Source organism: Bombina bombina, chromosome 4 (assembly GCF_027579735.1).
Source record: "Bombina bombina isolate aBomBom1 chromosome 4, aBomBom1.pri, whole genome shotgun sequence".
NCBI classification, from domain to species: Eukaryota; Metazoa; Chordata; class Amphibia; order Anura; family Bombinatoridae; genus Bombina; species Bombina bombina.
Genome location: NC_069502.1, coordinates 1,020,766,872 through 1,020,789,612, shown reverse-complemented (window position 1 = coordinate 1,020,789,612; position 22,741 = coordinate 1,020,766,872). Strand labels below are relative to the sequence as shown.

Sequence of the window (22,741 nt, the reverse complement as noted above, 5' to 3'; positions counted from 1 at the left end):
GGGGTTAAAGGGACACTGAACCCAAATTTTTTTCTTTCGTGATTCAGATAGAGCATGCAATTTTAAGCAACTTTCTAATTTACTCCTACTATCAAATTATCTTCATTCTCTTGGTATCTTTATTTGAAAAGCAAGAATGTAAGTTTAGATGCCGGTCCATTTTTGGTGAACAACCTGGGTTTTACTTGCTGATTGGACAGCACCAATAAACAAGTGCTGTGCAAGGTCCAGAACCAACAATTGGCTGGCTCCTTAGCTTAGATGCCTTCTTTTTCAAATAAAGATTGCAAGAGAACGAAGAAAAACAGAATTTATGCTTACCTGATAAATTACTTTCTCCAACGGTGTGTCCGGTCCACGGCGTCATCCTTACTTGTGGGATATTCTCTTCCCCAACAGGAAATGGCAAAGAGTCCCAGCAAAGCTGGCCATATAGTCCCACCTAGGCTCCGCCCACCCCAGTCATTCGACCGACGGACAGGAGGAAATATATATAGGAGAAACCATATGGTACCGTGGTGACTGTAGTTAGAGAAAATAATTCATCAGACCTGATTAAAAAACCAGGGCGGGCCGTGGACCGGACACACCGTTGGAGAAAGTAATTTATCAGGTAAGCATAAATTCTGTTTTCTCCAACACTGGTGTGTCCGGTCCACGGCGTCATCCTTACTTGTGGGAACCAATACCAAAGCTTTAGGACACGGATGAAGGGAGGGAGCAAATCAGGTTACCTAAACGGAAGGCACCACAGCTTGCAAAACCTTTCTCCCAAAAATAGCCTCCGAAGAAGCAAAAGTATCAAATTTGTAAAATTTGGCAAAAGTGTGCAGTGAAGACCAAGTCGCTGCCTTACATATCTGGTCAACAGAAGCCTCGTTCTTGAAGGCCCATGTGGAAGCCACAGCCCTAGTGGAGTGAGCTGTGATTCTTTCAGGAGGCTGCCGTCCGGCAGTCTCATAAGCCAATCGGATAATGCTTTTAAGCCAAAAGGAAAGAGAGGTAGAAGTCGCTTTTTGACCTCTCCTTTTACCAGAATAAACAACAAACAAGGAAGATGTTTGTCTGAAATCTTTAGTAGCCTCTAAATAGAATTTTAGAGCACGGACAACGTCCAAATTGTGTAACAAACGTTCCTTCTTTGAAACTGGATTCGGACACAAAGAAGGTACAACTATCTCCTGGTTAATATTTTTGTTAGAAACAACTTTAGGAAGAAAACCAGGCTTAGTACGCAAAACCACCTTATCTGCATGGAACGCCAGATAGGGCGGAGAACACTGCAGAGCAGATAACTCTGAAACTCTTCTAGCAGAAGAAATTGCAACTAAAAACAAAACTTTCCAAGATAGTAACTTAATATCTATGGAATGTAAAGGTTCAAAAGGAACCCCTTGAAGAACTGAAAGAACTAGATTTAGACTCCAGGGAGGAGTCAAAGGTCTGTAAACAGGCTTGATCCTAACCAGAGCCTGAACAAATGCTTGAACATCTGGCACAGCTGCCAGTCTTTTGTGTAGTAAGACAGATAAAGCAGAGATCTGTCCCTTTAGAGAACTTGCAGATAATCCTTTCTCCAAACCTTCTTGTAGAAAGGAGAGAATCTTAGGAATTTTTATCTTATTCCATGGGAATCCTTTGGATTCACACCAACTGATATATTTTTTCCATATTTTATGGTAAATTTTTCTAGTTACAGGTTTTCTGGCCTGAACCAGAGTATCTATAACAGAATCTGAAAACCCACGCTTTGATAGAATCAAGCGTTCAATCTCCAAGCCGTCAGTTGGAGGGAGACCAGATTTGGATGTTCGAATGGACCCTGAACAAGAAGGTCCTGTCTCAAAGGTAGCTTCCATGGTGGAGCCGATGACATATTCACCAGGTCTGCATACCAAGTCCTGCGTGGCCACGCAGGAGCTATCAAGATCACTGAGGCCCTCTCCTGATTGATCCTGGCTACCAGCCTGGGAATGAGAGGAAACGGTGGGAATACATAAGCTAGGTTGAAGGTCCAAGGTGCTACTAGTGCATCTACTAGAGTCGCCTTGGGATCCCTGGATCTGGACCCGTAGCAAGGAACCTTGAAGTTCTGAGGAGACGCCATCAGATCCATGTCTGGAATGCCCCATAATTGAGTTATTTGGGCAAAGATTTCCGGATGGAGTTCCCACTCCCCCGGATGGAATGTCTGACGACTCAGAAAATCCGCTTCCCAATTTTCCACTCCTGGGATGTGGATGGCAGACAAGTGGCAGGAGTGATCCTCCGCCCATTGAATTATTTTGGTCACTTCTTTCATCGCCAGGGAACTCCTTGTTCCCCCCTGATGATTGATATATGCAACGGTCGTCATGTTGTCTGATTGGAACCTTATGAATTTGGCCTTTGCTAGTTGAGGCCAAGCTCTGAGAGCATTGAATATCGCTCTCAGTTCCAGAATGTTTATCGGGAGAAGAGACTCTTCCCGAGACCATAGACCCTGAGCTTTCAGGGATTCCCAGACCGCGCCCCAGCCCACTAGACTGGCGTCGGTCGTGACAATGACCCACTCTGGTCTGCGGAAGCTCATTCCCTGGGACAGATGGTCCAGGGTCAGCCACCAACGGAGTGAATCTCTGGTCTTTTGATCTACTTGAATCATTGGAGACAAGTCTGTATAATCCCCATTCCACTGTTTGAGCATGCACAGTTGTAATGGTCTTAGATGAATTCGTGCAAAAGGAACTATGTCCATTGTTGCAACCATCAATCCTACTACTTCCATGCACTGCGCTATGGAAGGACGAGGAACAGAATGAAGCACTTGACAAGAGCTTAGAAGTTTTGATTTTCTGACCTCTGTCAGAAAAATCCTCATTTCTAAGGAATCTATTATTGTTCCCAAGAAGGGAACTCTTGTCGACGGGGACAGAGAACTTTTTTCTTTGTTCACCTTCCATCCGTGAGATCTGAGAAAGGCTAGAACGATGTCCGTATGAGCCTTTGCTTTTGACAGGGACGACGCTTGTATTAGAATGTCGTCCAAGTAAGGTACTACTGCAATGCCCCTTGGTCTTAGAACCGCTAGAAGGGACCCTAGCACCTTTGTGAAAATCCTTGGAGCAGTGGCTAATCCGAATGGGAGGGCCACAAACTGGTAATGCTTGTCCAGAAAAGCGAACCTTAGGAACTGATGATGTTCTTTGTGGATAGGAATATGTAGGTACGCATCCTTTAGATCCACGGTAGTCATAAATTGACTTTCCTGGATGGTGGGTAGAATCGTTCGAATAGTTTCCATTTTGAACGATGGTACCCTGAGAAATTTGTTTAGGATCTTCAAATCCAAAATTGGTCTGAACGTTCCCTCTTTTTTGGGAACTACGAACAGATTGGAATAAAATCGCATTCCTTGTTCTTTTATTGGAACTGGGTGTATCACTCCCATCTTTAACAGGTCTTCTACACAATGTAAGAATGCCTGTCTCTTTATTTGGTTTGAGGATAAGTGAGACCTGTGGAACCTTCCCCTTGGGGGTAGTTCCTTGAATTCCAGGAGATAACCTTGAGAAACTATTTCTAGCGCCCAAGGATCCTGAACATCTCTTGCCCAAGCCTGAGCAAAGAGAGAGAGTCTGCCCCCCACTAGATCTGGTCCTGGATCGGGGGCTACTCCTTCATGCTGTTTTGTTAGCAGTGGCAGGCTTCTTGGCCTGCTTACCCTTGTTCCAGCCTTGCATTGGTTTCCAGGCTGGTTTGGGTTGTGAGGCATTACCCTCTTGCTTAGAGGATGCAGAATTAGAGGGCGGTCCGTTTCTGCGAAAGGGACGAAAATTAGGCTTATTTTTAGCCTTAAAAGACCTATCCTGTGGAAGGGCGTGGCCCTTTCCCCCAGTGATGTCTGAAATAATCTCTTTCAAATCTGGTCCAAATAAAGTTTTACCTTTGAAAGGGATGTTAAGCAATTTTGTCTTGGATGACACATCCGCTGACCAAGACTTTAGCCAAAGCGCTCTGCGCGCCACGATGGCAAACCCTGAATTTTTCGCCGCTAATCTAGCTAATTGCAAAGCGGCATCTAAAATAAAAGAGTTAGCCAATTTAAGTGTGTGAACTCTGTCCATAACCTCCTCATATGAGGAACCAGAACCAGAACCACGCTGCCGTAGTGACAGGAACAATGCAGGAACAATGCATGAAATTGGTTGTAGAAGGTAGCCTTGCTGTACAAAAATCTTTTTAAGCAAACCTTCCAATTTTTTATCCATAGGATCTTTGAAAGCACAACTATCTTCGATAGGAATAGTAGTGCGTTTGTTTAGAGTAGAAACTGCCCCCTCGACCTTGGGGACTGTCTGCCATAAGTCCTTTCTGGGGTCGACCATAGGAAATAATTTCTTAAATATAGGGGGGGGGGACAAAAGGTATGCCGGGCTTTTCCCACTCCTTATTTACTATGTCCGCCACCCGCTTGGGTATAGGAAAAGCGTCGGGGGCACCGGAACCTCTAGGAACTTGTCCATCTTGCATAATTTCTCTGGAATGACCAAGTTGTCACAATCATCCAGAGTAGATAACACCTCCTTAAGCAGTGTGCGGAGATGTTCTAATTTAAATTTAAATGTCACAACATCAGGTTCAGCTTGATGAGAAATTTTTCCTGAATCTGAGATTTCTCCATCAGACAAAACCTCCCTCATGGCCCCTTCAGATTGGTGTGAGGGTATGACAGAACAATTATCATCAGCGCCCTCTTGCTCTTCAGTGTTTAAAACAGAGCAAGCGCGTTTTCTCTGATAAGTAGGCATTTTGGATAAAAGATTTGCTATGGAGTTATCCATTACAGCCGTTAATTGTTGCATGGTAATAAGTATTGGCGCACTAGATGTACTAGGGGCCTCCTGCATGGGCAAAACTGGTGTAGACACAGTAGGAGATGATGTAGTATCATGTTTACTCCCCTCATTTGAGGAATCATCTTGGGCAATATCATTATCTGTGGCAGTACTGTCCTTACTTTGTTTGGACGCTATGGCACAATTATCACATAAATTTAAATGGGGAGACACATTAGCTTTCATACATATAGAACATAGCTTATCTGAAGGTACAGACATGTTAAACAGGCTTAAACTTGTCAACAAAGCACAAAAAACGTTTTAAAATAAAACCGTTACTGTCTCTTTAAATTTCAAACAGAAAACACTTTATTACTGAATATGTGAAAAAGTATGAAGGAATCGTTCAAAAATTACCAAAATTTCACCACAGTGTCTTAAAGCATTAAAAGTATTGCACACCAAATTTCAGAGTTTTAACCCTTAAAATAACGGAACCGGAGCCGTTTTAAAATTTAACCCCTATACAGTCCCAGCTATAGTCTTTGCTGAGACCTAACCAAGCCCAGAGGGGAATACAATACCAAATGACGCCTTCTAGAAGCTTTTTCAGTGATTTTTAGATCCTCACACATGCATCTGCATGCCCTGCTCTCAAAAAAACAACTGCGCAGTAATGGCGCGAAAATTAGGCTCAGTCTATAACTAGAAAGGCCCCCTGACTGAAAAAGGTGTCTAACACAGTGCCTGCCGTTTTATAAACGTTCCCCAAGATTATAAATGCCAATTGTTAGCCTAAATCTGAATAATATGCCCAAATAAAGCAATCGATTTAGCCCATAAAAATGTCTACCAGTTTTTTAGCCCATATTAAGCCCTTTATTCTGTTTGTTTGACTAAGAAAATGGCTTACCGGTCCCCATGAGGGGAAATGACAGCCTTCCAGCATTACACAGTCTTGTTAGAAATATGGCTAGTCATACCTTAAGCAGAAAAGTCTGCTAACTGTTTCCCCCAACTGAAGTTACTTCATCTCAACAGTCCTATGTGGAAACAGCAATCGATTTTAGTTACTGTCTGCTAAAATCATCTTCCTCTCACAAACAGAAATCTTCATCCTTTTCTGTTTCAGAGTAAATAGTACATACCAGCACTATTTTAAAATAACAAACACTTGATAGAAGAATAAAAACTACATTTAAACACCAAAAAACTCTTAACCATCTCCGTGGAGATGTTGCCTGTGCAACGGCAAAGAGAATGACTAGGGTGGGCGGAGCCTAGGAGGGACTATATGGCCAGCTTTGCTGGGACTCTTTGCCATTTCCTGTTGGGGAAGAGAATATCCCACAAGTAAGGATGACGCCGTGGACCGGACACACCAATGTTGGAGAAAATTGATAATAGGAGTAAATTAGAAAGTTGCTTAAAATTGAATGCTCAATCTGAATCACAAAAGAAAAAAAATTGGGTGCAGTGTCCCTTTAATTTACCCATTCAAGTTTTAAAAGCAAATAATTTATAGTTCCATAAGAGTCAACACTAATGCTTTTATCTTATGTCAGAGAATATCATGAACCTCAGGGATATAAATCTGAATGATTACATTAAATAAATATGTATGTATTGTAATTATTGCAACTGTTTTGTGAAATAATGCAACTGCAGTAACTGCACAAAATAAAATAGACTTAAGTATCTGTTTTTTTTTTTTATTTATTAAAATATTTAATTGTGTTGTCAGCAAATTAAATTAGTATTTTAAAGGAACATGAAAGTCATAATTAAGCTTCCATGAATCGGATAGAAAATGCAATAAAAAATAAAAAAAATTCAAATTGACTTTTATTATTATGTAATTTATTCTTTTGGTATCCTTTGTTAACCAGCATACCTAGTGGGATAGTGCAGGTGCGTGCCTTGGGCACCACATAGCAGCAGCAGTGTTTGCAGTATTGATAACTTGTTATTGTTTGTTGAAAATGAGTAATTTTCAAGAAAAATCATATCTAGATATGCTCTGCAGCAAGTGTGTCTTGAAAACTTTAAGGTATATGAAACCATTTTTTTTATTATTTCATGATTGAGATACAGCAGCAATTTTAAGCAACTTTCTAATGTACTCCTAAAAAAATGATGATAGGGGTATATTAGAAAGTTGCTTAAAACTGCTGCTCTATCTGGGCTCATATTGTCGAGCATATCATAGTAAGTGCCTCACCAGCCTCTGACCTCACCACACGTCTCACACACACACACACACACACACACATATATATATATATATATATACACAGACATACACACACGCATACATATACACATATACACACACACACACACATATACATACATATATATATATATATATATATACACATACCCATATACATACCTATATACACACACACACATACATTCATATATGTACATACATATATACATACCTATATACACACACACATACATTCATATATGTACATACATATATACATACCTATATACATACATACACTTTAACATAAGTGTCCACTCCTAGTCTAGAAAATATATCAAGAGAACACAGAATATACTTGTAGATTGATAATGAACTAGTGCTATAAAATAAAGCTAAAGTATACGAGGGAAAACAGAGAATGTAAGAATAAGGAGAAATATTGGCCTGGTACTAAGTATTTATTAAGCCGTCTAGCAGCCCAGCTACCAAAATCTGTTTATGTTGAATATAAGACCATACAAATGGTAATTTCCCCAGAGCTTCAAATTGCCATGTTTTAGAAGGTTATATTCATTTAAATAATTTAATATTAAAACTTATTATGCACTTTAAGCACCAAATATTATTTTGTGTTCAAATCACTAAAGCTAAATATTCAAGCACCAAATGCCCTTTGAGTGTTACAATTTGCCAATAAAGCTTACTGGTTCAATACAACTGTCCAGAATTTCCAATGAGAAATGTCAAGGCTATGATAAACCAAGACAAAAACAATAGCTCTTGACAGGTTTGTTCAGTCGACTGTTTCTCATAAAATGAATTAAGTGCCTCTGAAGACACAGTTCATATATTGTTTAGAGGAAATTCAACATCCAGACAAACTTTTCAATTATAAATAGAAAAATTGTTTCATGAGTTGCAAACTGTATATCCCTCATATATAATTTGTGCAATAAAGCAAAGCTTTCAAAATAAATACTGCTGTGTTTGTTTTCCCCAAAAATAAAAAAACAAACAGGAGTTCTTGTATATTGTAAATAAAACACAAATGTGTACTTCCCTTTCCCTGTTAGCTGATAATGTATCATTTAACTGATTTTAAGTATGCAACATCTGATTATCAATTAGACTGAGGCCCGAATACATTACAGGTAGCCCTCAGTTTACGCCGGGGTTAGGTTCCAGAAGGAATGGTTGTAAATCGAATCCGTTGTAAATTGAAACCCAGTTTGTAATGTAAGTTAATGGGAAGTGAGGGGGATAGGTTCCAGGCCTCTCTCAAAATTGTCATAAGTAACACCTTAAAACATTATTTTTAAAGCTTTGAAATGAAGACTTTAAATGCTAAACAGCATTATAAACCTAATAAAATAATCACACAACACAGAATATATAATTAAACTAAGTTAAATGAACAAAAACATTTGCTAAACAGCATTATAAACCTAATAAAATACTCACAACACAGACTTCACTTGCATTTTTCTGCAAAACAGTTCTTTCTATGCATTCCAATCTGAACTGATTTATAGACAGGAAGATCTTATTCCTTTGAAATCTGCTCGATAGCTCAGGTCTAGTTAAACTGATTAATTTCAGCTGGCTTGGCTGCAACACAAGCGGACAGCTCCACCTACTGGCTATTTTAATAAATGCACTGCTTTTCAATAGCAGTCACATGACTGGAAAAAAGGTTGTTATTCTGAAACGGTGTAAATTGAACCGTTGTAAACCGAGGGCCACCTGTATATGCCAGACACCTGGAGACATCTAAAAAGGAGATTTTGTTTCCTTTTCATGGATGGAGAACAGCTTTGCAGAAATATTACTTACTGTTGCGTTACATAGTAATAAGTACCCTATTTGCCGTACCTGAGTGAAGTTGATAGTAAAAATAGCATGAGATCTACTGCTAACATCATTCATTCCAGTAGCAGCAGTGGTTCTATTGATGTTTCCTTCATCCATAAGTTCTTCTACATCACTATAATTCTGAACTAAATGCTTTGACAAATCTGGAAGTAAAAGTGGAAAAAGGAACAAATCAGCCAGCACCAAACATTATGAATTAATTTTAGCAAGATAAATAAGACTGGTAAATCACTGGAATCCCAGGCAGAAGTTCAAGGGAAAATAAAACTTGTCATTTAAATACCCCATAAAATGATTACATTATGTGTAGTGAATAAGTGTTGTAATGTATTTTCATGATTTATTTTGCCAGTGTTTCCTGTATTTTAACAGAAAACTGTAGCTTTACAACTGCTCCCAGAGATAAAGGAGTGGGTTCTGCAGGATCAAGAATCATTAGAAATTTTATTTAGCAAATGCTTGATCAGTGCAGAAGGTTACTTATTTCTGAACCAAATTGGCTACAGAACACAAAAACTGTAATTAAATGCCTTTAAAATAAGTTTGTCCCCATACTGCAAAACAATAAAACATGTCTATATAACATTATAGTTTTCAATGCTGCAGACGTTTTGTAATATAGTGTTTGAAAAGGACTTAAAACTCCTAAAGAGGCCAAAAGGCAAATTCTGTAGATTCTGTAACCTGCAAATCTGAATATATGGGGTACAGATTTTACTTTTTGGCCTCTGTAGGAAGCATGGGACAAGCACATTTTTTAGAAAAAATATTTTTGTGTCATTCATGTGAAAGTTCATTTAAAATAATTTACATTTTGTACTTGAAAAATATAAAATACAAGTTTACATGTAAAATAACATACCGGTAACTATTGTGCACTTTTTGCTAATAGGCATATAGATAATTCTTTATAATTTCTAATAGATAAACCCCCTAGACCAGTGGCTCCCAAAGTGGGTGGTACTGTATTATGGGGGTTGGGATTACTGAGGGGGTCCCTAATAGTCATAAGAGGTGGAAAGGGGCATTGGGATTACAATAGTGGGCGTTAGGAGGAAAAGAGAGGAAGAGAATGCAAGAGAGCCCCTCCAAGTATAAATTATCATCATTTGTTGTGCTTTATCCTAGAAATACAAAGCAAAAGGCTTTTTTCTTCTATGATAGTTGTTTTGCCAGAGCTGTACATTAGCACTTATCATTAACATTAACTGCACAGTTTAGAATCATTGCGTAGTAGCAGGAAACACAGCAAAGGCCTGTTGTGATATTAGCTTTGTACATAGTAAACTATCTAGGGATTTTAAATCATCTGTCATCAGAGATAATCTGGTGGTGCACTACATAGCATGACCAAGTAAAGAAATCACCTACAGATATACGACTATAGCGGTTTAAGGCTTGACTTGAAACTAGAGATTGGGAAACTGGTATCAAAAAAACAAAAAATGCTGCAGCACATATGAGAAAGTTTCAAATTTGGTTATCTTGTGGGGTTGCAATGCCCTAGCAGCTTGCAATGTATTGTTAGTGTGCTGGACTTCTAGTTGCAATCTTTTCATCAAGCCAATCTATCGGACTAACATTTTTGATACAGTGAATTAATTACTAAATGTGGTTTATAAGACAGTCGCTATGGACTGTAAAAACTGGTATCAGAGGATAAATATAATACAATTTTAATAATTGGATAATGGTACTCCTTTAGATTGTATTGGGTCATCAGGGCCGCCATCAGAGGGTGACTCCTGTCAGGGGCCCAATGGGCTAGGGGGGCCCCATGAGGCAAGAACTAAAAAAAAAAAAAAATTTTTTTTTTTTACATGTTGGCAGCCACCAGTGGGTACTACAGCAGAGTGCTAATTGAGCATGTGAAATGTTATTACAAAGAGTAAAGTATTAGCATTTGAGAGGATTTCTGAGTGCGCACTAAACCACTATGCACAGTGTGAGACAGACTTGGCACTTTGTTTGTACAGTGTGTGCCTGAGTCAGTCGGCTGATCACTTTCATTTGCAGAGGAGGTAGGAATTACTTAAGATTGTAACTTCTTTAAGATTGTAACTTCAGTGTGGTAGTAGTTATATGGTGGAGCCAGGAGTCCATAAAAACACATTTTTTTAGCAGCGGTGTATTTAGGATTATTTGACAATGCTGTAGAAATTCTATATTTAAAAACATGCAGAAATGTTTCCTCCTCAATACACAAATTATATATATTACATTCCAGTTTACTGCCCCTTTATGCAAGGACTTTCCAGATACAAGGAGGCATTTTATCGAAGATTTTTACATCTGCATAACATGTTATACTCTCAGACTAAGATTGCTTTATGCAAGGACTTTCCAGATACAAGGAGGCATTTTATCGAAGATTTTTACATCTGCATAACATGTTATACTCTCAGACTAAGATTGCTCAGTGTTTGAAATGAGACAGGTTAACTTAAAACTGTTTAGTTTACACTACAGCTGACTTAATTTTGAAATGCATACCAACAAGCTTAAATCCTGCATTTAACCATATCTAATGGTATGAGTACCACAGCTTATGGTTCCACCAAGACCATATAGAGCACAGCATTTTCAAAATCCACAAGTACAGCTGACAAATGGGAACATTTGTACACTATATTTGAAGTGGTGCTCTTGGTTGGGGAAAATATCAGACAAACATATGTCAACCTTCTAAAAGTACTTTTCTTCATCTAGCCATCTACCCAGCTCATTAATGTACAATTTTGAATTCACAGAATTATTTTTGTTTGCACATTTACAAATATGATTCTTTAAAAAGTGATCTCTTAATTTCTGCATTTTTTTATCATGCATGTCATACACTGTGGATTTAGGGGATGCAAGGTACATAAATGTTTCCTCCTGTGAGTGTTTCTGTGGGTGTCTGTGTTTATGTCTTTGTGCTTTGGTTTGTGTCTCTATGAGTGTGTATGTATTTTTTTTCTGTGGGTCTCTCTGTGAGGGTGGGTGTGTATGTCTTTGTGCATTTTCTGTGGATGTCTGTGACGGTGTGTGCATATGTCTTTGAGCTTTTTCTATGAGTGTCTCTGTGAGGGTGGGCATGTGTTTGTCTTTGTGTATTTTCTCTGGATGCCTCTGTGAGGGTGGGTGTGTATGTCTGTGTTTTCTGTGGATGTCTCTGTGAGGGTGTGTGTTTTCTGTGGGTGTCTCTGTGAGGGTGTGTGTATGTCTTTGTGTGTTTTCTGTGGATGTCTCAGTCAGGGTGTGTGTATGTATGTCTTTCTGTGTTTTATGTGGTTGTCTCTTTGTGTGTGTATGTATTTGTGTGTTTTCTGTGGTTGTCTCTGTGTGTGTGTGTATGTCTTTGTGTGTTTTCTGAGGCTGTCTCTGTTGGTGTTTCCTTGGGTGTATGTGCAAGTTTGAGTTTGTGTGTGTGTGTGTGTGTCCATTGTCTGTTCCTTTTTAGGGCATTTTGTCCTTACTACTGATTATTCACATCTTTCTACAGACTTTGAGACTAATGAGACCTTTCCGGAAGTCACTAATCTACCATTTAACCTTTAAATTATTGTTTAGGCAGTTCAGGGCCCTTCCTTTCAGCCACTGCATGCTGTTGTCATCATTTATTTGGCATCTTCCTTTACATAAAGATAATCAGAACTCCATATTTTGTTTTCTAAATCTCCTTTTTTTTTTTTTTACAAAACTGTAGTTTACCTCATTACTTGTCAGGTCAATGTAAACAATTGCTGAGTGTCTGTTTAGTTGTCTGTGTCTGAGTTTCTTTGCCTGTCTTCTAGAGTGTCTATATGTGAATCCTTATGTGTGAGTGTGTGTTTCAGTGTATGTTACTACCTTTACAACATTTCCAAGTTTAAATAGACACTTAAGATTAAAGTGCATATATGTTTTAGTCACTTGGTCAAAAATTGCACATGTCAAAGGAGGGGGGGGGGCTGATCAATGTTTAAGTCAGGGGCCCCAAAATTTCTAGTGGCGGCCCTGTGGGTCATTATCTTTGTTAAGTGTTGTGCACTGCAGGGGCCCTATTTAAGACCGCTGTTACTTAACCTCCCAGTCACCTCAAGATCTGATCGGAATAATTGACAAGCACTGCTCTCATGTGATGGCTGCTCAAAAAACAGGGGAGCAGCTGCACAACCTTCTCCAACCGGGGCCTGTAGTCTGAATATTACTTTAATGGGTTATTTCACGGGGAGCTCATAATGAGTTTATAAAAGGGGTAGTGAGCGGAAAAGGTTTGGGAACCATTGCCCTAAACCACTGGTTTTCAGACCTGTCCTCAGACCTCCCTAACAGGCCACATTTGAGGATGTCTGAACTGGAGCCCAGGTGAAAAATATCAGCTGATTAGTAAAGATGGTTATTTTACCTGCTCTCATCCAAGGTAATCCTAAAAACCTGGCCTGTTGGGGAAGCCTGAGGACAGGTTTGAAAGCCAGTGCCCTAGACTGTAAGGATAAATTATATAGTGTTCCATCTTGTAGCAACATCAGGATAGACTTTCCTAATTTATAATGGACATGAAACCTAAAGTTTAAAAAGAAAAAACTTTCCATTTTACTTTTATTATCAAATGTGCTTCATTCTCTTGATATAATTTGTTGAAGGAGACATATATGTTGAGGAACTAATGAGTGGTTAGCTCCAAGTAGCTTACAGCTGCTCCTGAGCCCACCTAGGAATGCTTTTCAAACAAAGGATACAGAGAGAACAAACTAAATTAGATAACAGAAGTAAATTAGAAAGTTGTTTAAAATTGTGTGTCATGCGAAATTCAAAATTAAACTTTCACAGTAAAGATAGATCATGCGATTGTTGGACTTTTCAAATTTATTTATATTATGAAATATGCTTTGTTCTCTTGGTATCCTTAGTTGAAAAGTATGAGCTAGGTAGGTTTAGGAGCAGCAAAGCACTACCGGGAGCTTGCTGGTGATTGGTGACAACACACATATGCCCCTTGTCATTGGATCACCACATGTTTTTAGCTAGGTCCCAGTATTGCATTGCTGCTCTGGAGTGGATAAAAATCAATATTTATATATATATAATGCTTTTTGAGAAAAACATCTATTTAAAAGATAGTTATCTATTTAAGATTTATTACAATCCAAAGGTTATTCATCCTAAAATATGGATTGGTCTTTAATTACGTAGCAGTAGGGCTGGATATTTATGGCTGCTATATATGTGTTTAAACAAAAGAATACTAAGAGAACAAAGTATATTATATGATAGAAGTCAATAGGAAAATTTATTTAATATTGCATCTGAATCACGAGGAAGTTAATTCTGACATTATTGGCTCCTTAATCTCTTTGGTCCCCTGCAAACCTGTGAACACAATCAAGTTTCAAGAAGCTCAAAGTATAGAAGATTGTCTGGAGTAAAATACATCTACACAAGAAGTGTGAGGAAGGAGGAGCAAGCATTTAAAATGAAAATTAAGCCTATTCAAATAAAACTATGTAAATTATTATTAAGGTATTAATTATTTTGTATGAACGTCTTTCACAATGCAGTGCTCAAAGGAAAACTGTACACAAACACTGTGCGTTATGCACAAAAAAAGGATTTACAATTTGTTTTCCTTCAAACAAATAAAAAAAAAGTTAAAATGTAAACAAGCATGCCAGTATCAGCTGTACACGTCATACTAATGCTATATTAACATTCTAATTAGGTTTTCTACTAATAAATTAGTTGAGAGAAAGCTTATCCTTTAGTGCTCCCTCTAGTGTCAGTATCAGGATATACAATCCAGAATTTGTTTTATCACAGTGATGACTCCTTGATTTGCTTTTGTTTTTTGATTCTTTGTGTTTTATTTATAAATGCAAGTAGGATTGATATTTATATTATCATTATTTGTTGGTATATACAATATATTTTAATATACATTAAAAAAAAATGAAAGAAAAAAGATTATGGAAATAAACTGCCAATGTGTTACCTGCTATCATGCAAATGAGTTAACCCTTTCATGACAGGGTCAATTACTCTACATCGGAACAACGTATTGCACCTCTATTGTAATGCTGGCTATACATATTGAACATATGAGCTCCGGAGTACCTTTGCACTCTATTAACAAGTAAATAAGTAATATACAATCCTCACTTGTATTCACGGTTAGTGATCCACCTATCTATCCAATTAACACATTATTTACAAAGTATAGGTTATAGAAGTGGATCATTATTATATCTGTTAATAATTAGGGTTGTAGATATTATACACTTCTAACTCCCGAATGCTACAACATATATATCCGTAAGGGGAGCTACAGTTCATTGAGAAAACCATGAATGCCAACATGTACTGTGACATACTGAAGCAGAGCATGATCCCCTCCCTTTGGAGACTGGGCCGCAGGGCAGTATTCCAACATGATAACGACCCCAAACACACCTCCAAGATGACCACTGCCTTGCTAAAGAAGCTGAGGGTAAAGGTGATGCACTGGCCATGCATGTCTCCAGACCTAAACCCTATTGAGCATCTGTGGGGCATCCTCAAACAGAAGGTGGGGGAACGCAAGGTCTCTAATATCCACCAGCTCTGTGATGTTGTCAGAGGAGTGGAAGAGGACTCCAGTGGCAACCTGTGAAGCTCTGGTGAACTCCATGCCCAAGAGGGTTAAGGCAGTGCTGGAAAATAATGGTGACCACACAAAATATTGACACTTTGAGCCCAATTTGGACATTTCCACTTAGGGGTATATTCACTTTTGTTGCCAATGGTTTAGACATTAATGGCTGTGTGTCGAGTTATTTTGAGGGGACAGCAAATTTACACTGTTATACAGGCTGTACACTCACTACTTTACATTGTAGCAAAGTGTCATTTCTTCAGTGCTGTCACATGAAAAGATAAAATATTTCCAAAAATTTGAGGGGTGTACTCACTTTTGTGAGATACTGTATATACAAGTCCCAATTTGAATCCGCCACCAGGAGGAGACAACCACCTGGTTGTTTCACTTGTTAAATAAAGGCACAAAAAATTAAGTAACAAGCAAGGATTTTCATCAACTCAAATATGTCAAGTTTATGTATGTCAATCTCCCCTTCTTCAGAGCAATAACAAAACATCATCATCATGCTGAAATAGTGTACAAACAAACATTTTACCTCCCCCTTCCTGTGCATGAAGAGCGCCAAAAACATAATTTATGTAAGAACTTACCTGATAAATTCATTTCTTTCATATTAGCAAGAGTCCATGAGCTAGTGACGTATGGGATATACATTCCTACCAGGAGGGGCAAAGTTTCCCAAACCTTAAAATGCCTATAAATACACCCCTCACCACACCCACAAATCAGTTTAACGAATAGCCAAGAAGTGGGGTGATAAGAAAAAAGTGCGAAAGCATAAAAAATAAGGAATTGGAATAATTGTGCTTTATACAAAAAAATCATAACCACCACAAAAAAGGGTGGGCCTCATGGACTCTTGCTAATATGAAAGAAATGAATTTATCAGGTAAGTTCTTACATAAATTATGTTTTCTTTCATGTAATTAGCAAGAGTCCATGAGCTAGTGACGTATGGGATAATGACTACCCAAGATGTGGATCTTTCCACGCAAGAGTCACTAGAGAGGGAGGGATAAAATAAAGACAGCCAATTCCTGCTGAAAATAATCCACACCCAAAATAAAGTTTAATGAAAACATAAGCAGAAGATTCAAACTGAAACCACTGCCTGAAGTACTTTTCTACCAAAAACTGCTTCAGAAGAAGAAAACACATCAAAAATGGTAGAATTTAGTAAAAGTATGCAAAGAGGACCAAGTTGCTGCTTTGCAAATCTGAGCAACCGAAGCTTCATTCCTAAACGCCCAGGAAGTAGAAACTGACCTAGTAGAATGAGCTGTAATCCTTCGAGGCGGAGTTTTACCCGACTCGACATAGGCATGATGAAATAAAGATTTCAACCAAGATGCCAAAGAAATGGCAGAAGCTTTCTGGCCTTTTCTAGAACCGGAAAAGATGACAAATAGACTAGAAGTCTTTCGGAAAGACTTAGTAGCTTCAACATAATAATACAAAGCTCTAACAGCATCCAAAGAATGCAAATGATTTCTCCTTAGAATTCATAGGATTAGGACATAATGAAGGAACCACAATTTCTCTACTAATGTTGTTAGAATTCACAACCTTAGGTAAAAAATTCAAAAGAAGTTTGCAGCACCGCCTTATCCTGATGAAAAATCAGAAAAGGAGACTCACAAGAAAGAGCAGATAATTCAGAGACTCTTCTGGCAGAAGAGATGGCCAAAAGAAACAAAACTTTCCAAGAAAGTAATTTAATGACCAAAGAATACATGGGTTCAAAAGGAGGAGCTTGAAGAGCCCCCAGAACCAAATTCAAACTCCAAGGAGGAGAAATTGACTTAATGACAGGTTTTATACGAACCAAAGCTTGTACAAAACAATGAATATCAGGAAGATTAGCAATCTTTCTGTGAAAAAGAACAGAAAGAGCAGAGATTTGTCCATTCAAGGAACTTGCGGACAAACCTTTATCTAAACCATACTGAAGAAACTGTAAAATTCTCGGTATTCAAAAAGAATGCCAAGAAAAATTATGAGAAAGACACTAAGAAATATAAGTCTTCCAGACTCTATAATATATCTCTCTAGATACAGATTTACGAGCCTGTCACATAGTATTAATCACAGAGTCAGAGAAACCTCTTTGACCAAGAATCAAGCGTTCAAACTCCATACCTTAAAATTTAAGGATTTGAGATCCTGATGGAAGAAAGGACCTTGCGACAGAAAGTCTGGTCTTAACGGAAGAGTCCACAGCTGGCAAGAGGCCATCCGGACAAGATCCGCATACCAAAACCTGTGAGGCCATGCTGGAGCTACCAGCAGGACAAACGAGCATTCCTTTAGAATCTTGGAGAATACTCTTGGAAGAAGAACTAGAGGCGGAAAGATATAGGCAGGATGATACTTCCAAGGAAGTGATAATGCATCCACTGCCTCCGCCCGAGGATCCCGGGATCTGGACAGATACCAGGGAAGTTTCTTGTTTAGATGAGAAGCCATCAGATCTATTTCTGGGAGTTCCCACATTTGAACAATCTGAAGAAATACCTCTGGGTGAAGAGACCATTCGCCCGGATGCAACGTTTGGCTACTGAGATAATCTGCTTCCCAATTGTCTATACCTGGGATATGAACCGCAGAGATGAGGAGCTGGATTCCGCCCAAACCAAAATTCGAGATACTTCTTTCATAGCCAGAGGACTGTGAGTCCCTCGTTGATGATTGATGTATGCCACAGTTGTGACATTGTCTATCTGAAAACAAATGAACAACTCTCCCTTCAGAAGAGGCCAAGACTGAAGAGCTCTGAAAATTGCACGGAGTTCCAAAATATTGATCGGTAATCTCACCTCCTGAGATTCCCAAACCCCTTGTACCGTCAGAGACCCCCACACAGCTCCCCAACCTGTAAGACTTGCATCTGTTGAGATTATAGTCCAGGTCGGAAGAACAAAGAAGCCCCCTGAAGTAAACGATGGTGATCTGTCCACCACGTCAGAGAGTGTCGTATAGTCGGTTTAAAGATATTAATTGAGATATCCGGATCCGGAACTGGTCTGAAGGAATTGACCTTCTTTGGTACAATGAAGAGATAGAATAAAACCCCAGCCCCTGTTCCAGAACTGGAACTGGCATAACTACTCCAGCCAACTCTAGATCTGAAACACATTTCAGAAATGCTGAGCCTTTGCTGGGTTTACTGGGACACGTGTATACAAAGAAAGCGGGTCTCAAGCGAAATTTGAAATCCAATGCACCTTTATTGTGAGCAAAATAGAAAGTAAAATAATAGGACATAAAAACTACATGTAGACTAAGTGGTCAGACGCGTTTCGGCTCACGCCTTCATCTGTGACCTGTACATTATACTCTGCTAAGCATGTATATACCCTAAAGGTATTGCTGATTGGTTGATTGGTGTACAGAACAATCAGTTAATTACAGTTGAGAGAACACCCTCTTAAAATTTAACCCCTGGAAAAATGCATGTAACAGAAAATGCATGTTGTAAACAAACAGATTATCAATGTTAAAAGCTTATGTGCAACAGAGACTGATAATAATGAAACACAATACAATAATACACACTACAATGATAGTAATGGCTGCTGAAAAATGTATATGTACAGACGTGCCTGCTAAAAAACATCGCTCAAACATGTAAAATTTAATTTCACTGATCAAATGTTATATTTAATCAATATTAATTAATTTTACTTTTAATTTTTATTTAAATTTTATTTAATTTCTATTTGATTTTTGTTATGTTGATTGCAGGCTCTCAACGTGTAAACTTATAATAGTGAGCTCAAAAAGAAAAGAAGAGAAAAGAGGAAAAAGAGAATAAAAATAGAAATAGAATTTGACTGGGGGGAAGGTTTCCTGGACTATTAACACATTTTTTCACATAAATTTAAGGACATTTTTAACTGTAAAAGTTGTCACTTGAACCATCATCCCTTTGCCAAATCAAAGCTCTTCTTAATCAAAAAACTTTATCACTAAATCTTAGGTTTTATACCACATTGAGAGAACTGCAAAAAGCCATAGATTCTCATAGCAAGTGTTTTTTTCAGCAGTGATTGGTCAGGAACATATATTATATGTACTATAGTATTGAGCTTATATAGAGGTTTTAATATGTATGTGCCCCTAATGACCCCTATTATAGCAAACCCCACTCTAATCACCAACCCTCCCCGGAGAGAAAGTGTGATAATAAAGTAAGATACTTAAAGACACGGAATTATCTCCTATGGTGTCCATGGCGCCTGGATAAACTAAGTACTAAGGGTCCAGATAGCGTGGGTACCTCTTAATTCTACCTACCAAGATATCCACTCTGTTGGGTGGTTCCATAAGCCCTGCTCTAACATTGTATTATGATAAATCTGTACTACCAGGGTGATTTTAAGTTCCTATTTCCAGACATTTATGATGTCTGAATCAATATTGAAGCCAAGTGGTACTCTTGTTCTCAGAACAAAAATCCAAAACGCTTCTCTCTTGGAGAGGATCTCATCCAGATTTCCCCCCCTTTGGGGGCGACGAATTTGTTCTATCACAAGCCACTTGAATGTGTTCACTTTACAGTCATGTTTGACTATAAAGTGCTCTGCCAGTGCTGAACATGGAGAGATATTAGAGATATCATTAAGATGTTCTCTAATCCTTTCACGGGCTTCCCTTGTGGTCATACCCACATATTGAAGATTACATGAGTGACATCTGATTAAATAAACAACATATTTGTTCCTACAATTTGAAAAATGTTCCAAATTGTAAATTCTTTGGGTGACGCAGGATTGGAATTGTTTAGAGACCTCAGCATGACCACAGGCTTTACAGTTGGTTTTCCCACATTTGAAGTGACCATGGGTCGCCAGCCAGTTGCCTTGCTTAGTCTGAGAACGGATCATGCTGGGTGACAAACAATTTCCCAAAGTTTGATTGCGTCTTGAGATGAAACGAAAACCCCTTTTAATAATAGGGTTTAAAGAAGCGTCTCCCATAAGCATAGGCAAGTTCTGTTTAATAATCTTGATTATCTGATCATATTGTCTACTGTACCTAGTACTGAAGATAATCTTTTCTTCTTGTTTAATTTGACTATTTGGCCTAGATTTGAATCTGTCCCTTAGTAGAGAGGACCTATCCAAAGCTTGTACCTGTGTTAGAGCTTTATCTATCACTGGCATTGTGTACCCGCGTTCAAGAAATTTCTGTGTTAACATTGTACTCTCTGACAAAAAAGTTTCTTTATTAGAACAGTTACGTTTTAACCTGATCATTTCACCCTTTATCATACCAAATCCAGTGCTTTTGGGATGCAAGCTCTTTGCATGCAGCAAAGCATTGGACTTGATGGGTTTGGAGTACAGTTCAGTAGAGATGGTATTGCTACAAACATCAACTATCAATGTTAAATCAAGATAGGGAATCTTGGTACAGTCACATGTATATGTGAAACTTAAACCGCATCTGTTAACATTGAGGGATGCAACAAACTCATCTACTTCCTGTAATGTACCATCCCAGATAAAGAGCAGGTCGTCAATGTAACGCCTGTAGAATCTGATACATTGACGAAAAGAGTTTTCCTGTCCATAAACGTGGAACAGCTCCCACCAACCCATAAACAGGTTGGCATAGGAGGGGGCGAATTTCGCCCCCATAGCTGTTCCACGTTTCTGGAGAAAAAACTCATTTTCAAACAGAAAATAGTTGTGATTGAGTAAAAACTCTATCACATCCATTACATAGTTCTTGAAATCCGTTGAATAATTACTAAATCTGTCTAGGAAAAATCTTACCGATTGTAAACCTAAACTGTGTGGAATGGCTGAATACAGCCCCACTACATCCACAGTTAACCATATGTAATCCTGAGACCAGACTTCCTTATCCAAGAGATTCAAGAGATGTTTGGTATCTTTTAGAAAGCTTGGGATAAGTTGGACTAGGGGCTGAAGGATGCTGTCTATCCAGGCTGATAATCTCTCCAAGAGAGAGCCAATGCCCGAAACAATGGGCCTACCCTTAATAGATTCCAGAGACTTGTGCACTTTTGGAAGGTGGTGAAAAATTGGGACAATAGGATATTTTACATAAAGATAATCATGTGTGTCACTATCAAAAAATCCCGCTTCTCTCCCATCATCCAATATGTCGTACACAAGTCTCTGGTATTCAAAGGTAGGATTTTTTCCCAATTTCATGTAGACATTAGTATCATTGAGCTGGCGATAAGCCTCCTCAATATAATCAACTCTGTTAAGCACTACCACATTCCCACACTTGTCCGCTTGTTTAATAACAATGTTGGAATTCACCTGCAGGGACTTGAGAGCTTTCTTTTGTAATAAAGATAAGTTTTGAAACCTCGAAGAGGTATTCAAACTATCATGTAGGTTATTCAGATCCGCTTCTATCTTCTTATGGAAAAACTCCAAAACATTACCCCTATGTTTAGTGGGATAGAAGACTGAAGGTGGTCTGAAACCTACATGTGTATTTATAACTCCCAAATTCACTCTGCTGGACTCTAATTCCAATTCCAAAAGGGACATGTAGTCATGTACTTCATCAAATGATACATCTATTGGAGAAATTTCCAAAAGACCAGAGTTAGATACATGGTGAGAAATATTAGAGGGCAACAAGTTTTGCTGTGCGAAAAAACATAATTTATGTAAGAACTTACCTGATAAATTCATTTCTTTCATATTAGCAAGAGTCCATGAGCTAGTGACGTATGGGATATACATTCCTACCAGGAGGGGCAAAGTTTCCCAAACCTTAAAATGCCTATAAATACACCCCTCACCACACCCACAAATCAGTTTAACGAATAGCCAAGAAGTGGGGTGATAAGAAAAAAGTGCGAAGCATATAAAATAAGGAATTGGAATAATTGTGCTTTATACAAAAAAATCATAACCACCACAAAAAAGGGTGGGCCTCATGGACTCTTGTTAATATGAAAGAAATGAATTTATCAGGTAAGTTCTTACATAAATTATGTTTTCTTTCATGTAATTAACAAGAGTCCATGAGCTAGTGACGTATGGGATAATGAATACCCAAGATGTGGATCTTTCCACACAAGAGTCACTAGAGAGGGAGGGATAAAATAAAGACAGCCAATTCCTGCTGAAAATAATCCACACCCAAAATAAAGTTTAATGAAAAACATAAGCAGAAGATTCAAACCGAAACCACTGCCTGAAGTACCTTTCTACCAAAAACTGCTTCAGAAGAAGAGAA

At 38.4% G+C, this 22,741-nt stretch overlaps 1 protein-coding gene across 2 annotated transcripts in view; it reads right to left on the bottom strand.

Moving 5' to 3' along the window:
* The window catches only part of KIF16B (kinesin family member 16B), a 999,411-nt gene that overhangs the window by 865,631 nt on the left and 111,039 nt on the right, over nt 1–22,741 (bottom strand). For both annotated transcript variants that reach the window (XM_053712121.1, XM_053712122.1), the window contains exon 8: nt 8,911–9,053. In XM_053712121.1, coding sequence (XP_053568096.1) covers nt 8,911–9,053 — 143 coding nt within the window. The remainder of the gene's footprint in view (nt 1–8,910; nt 9,054–22,741) is intronic.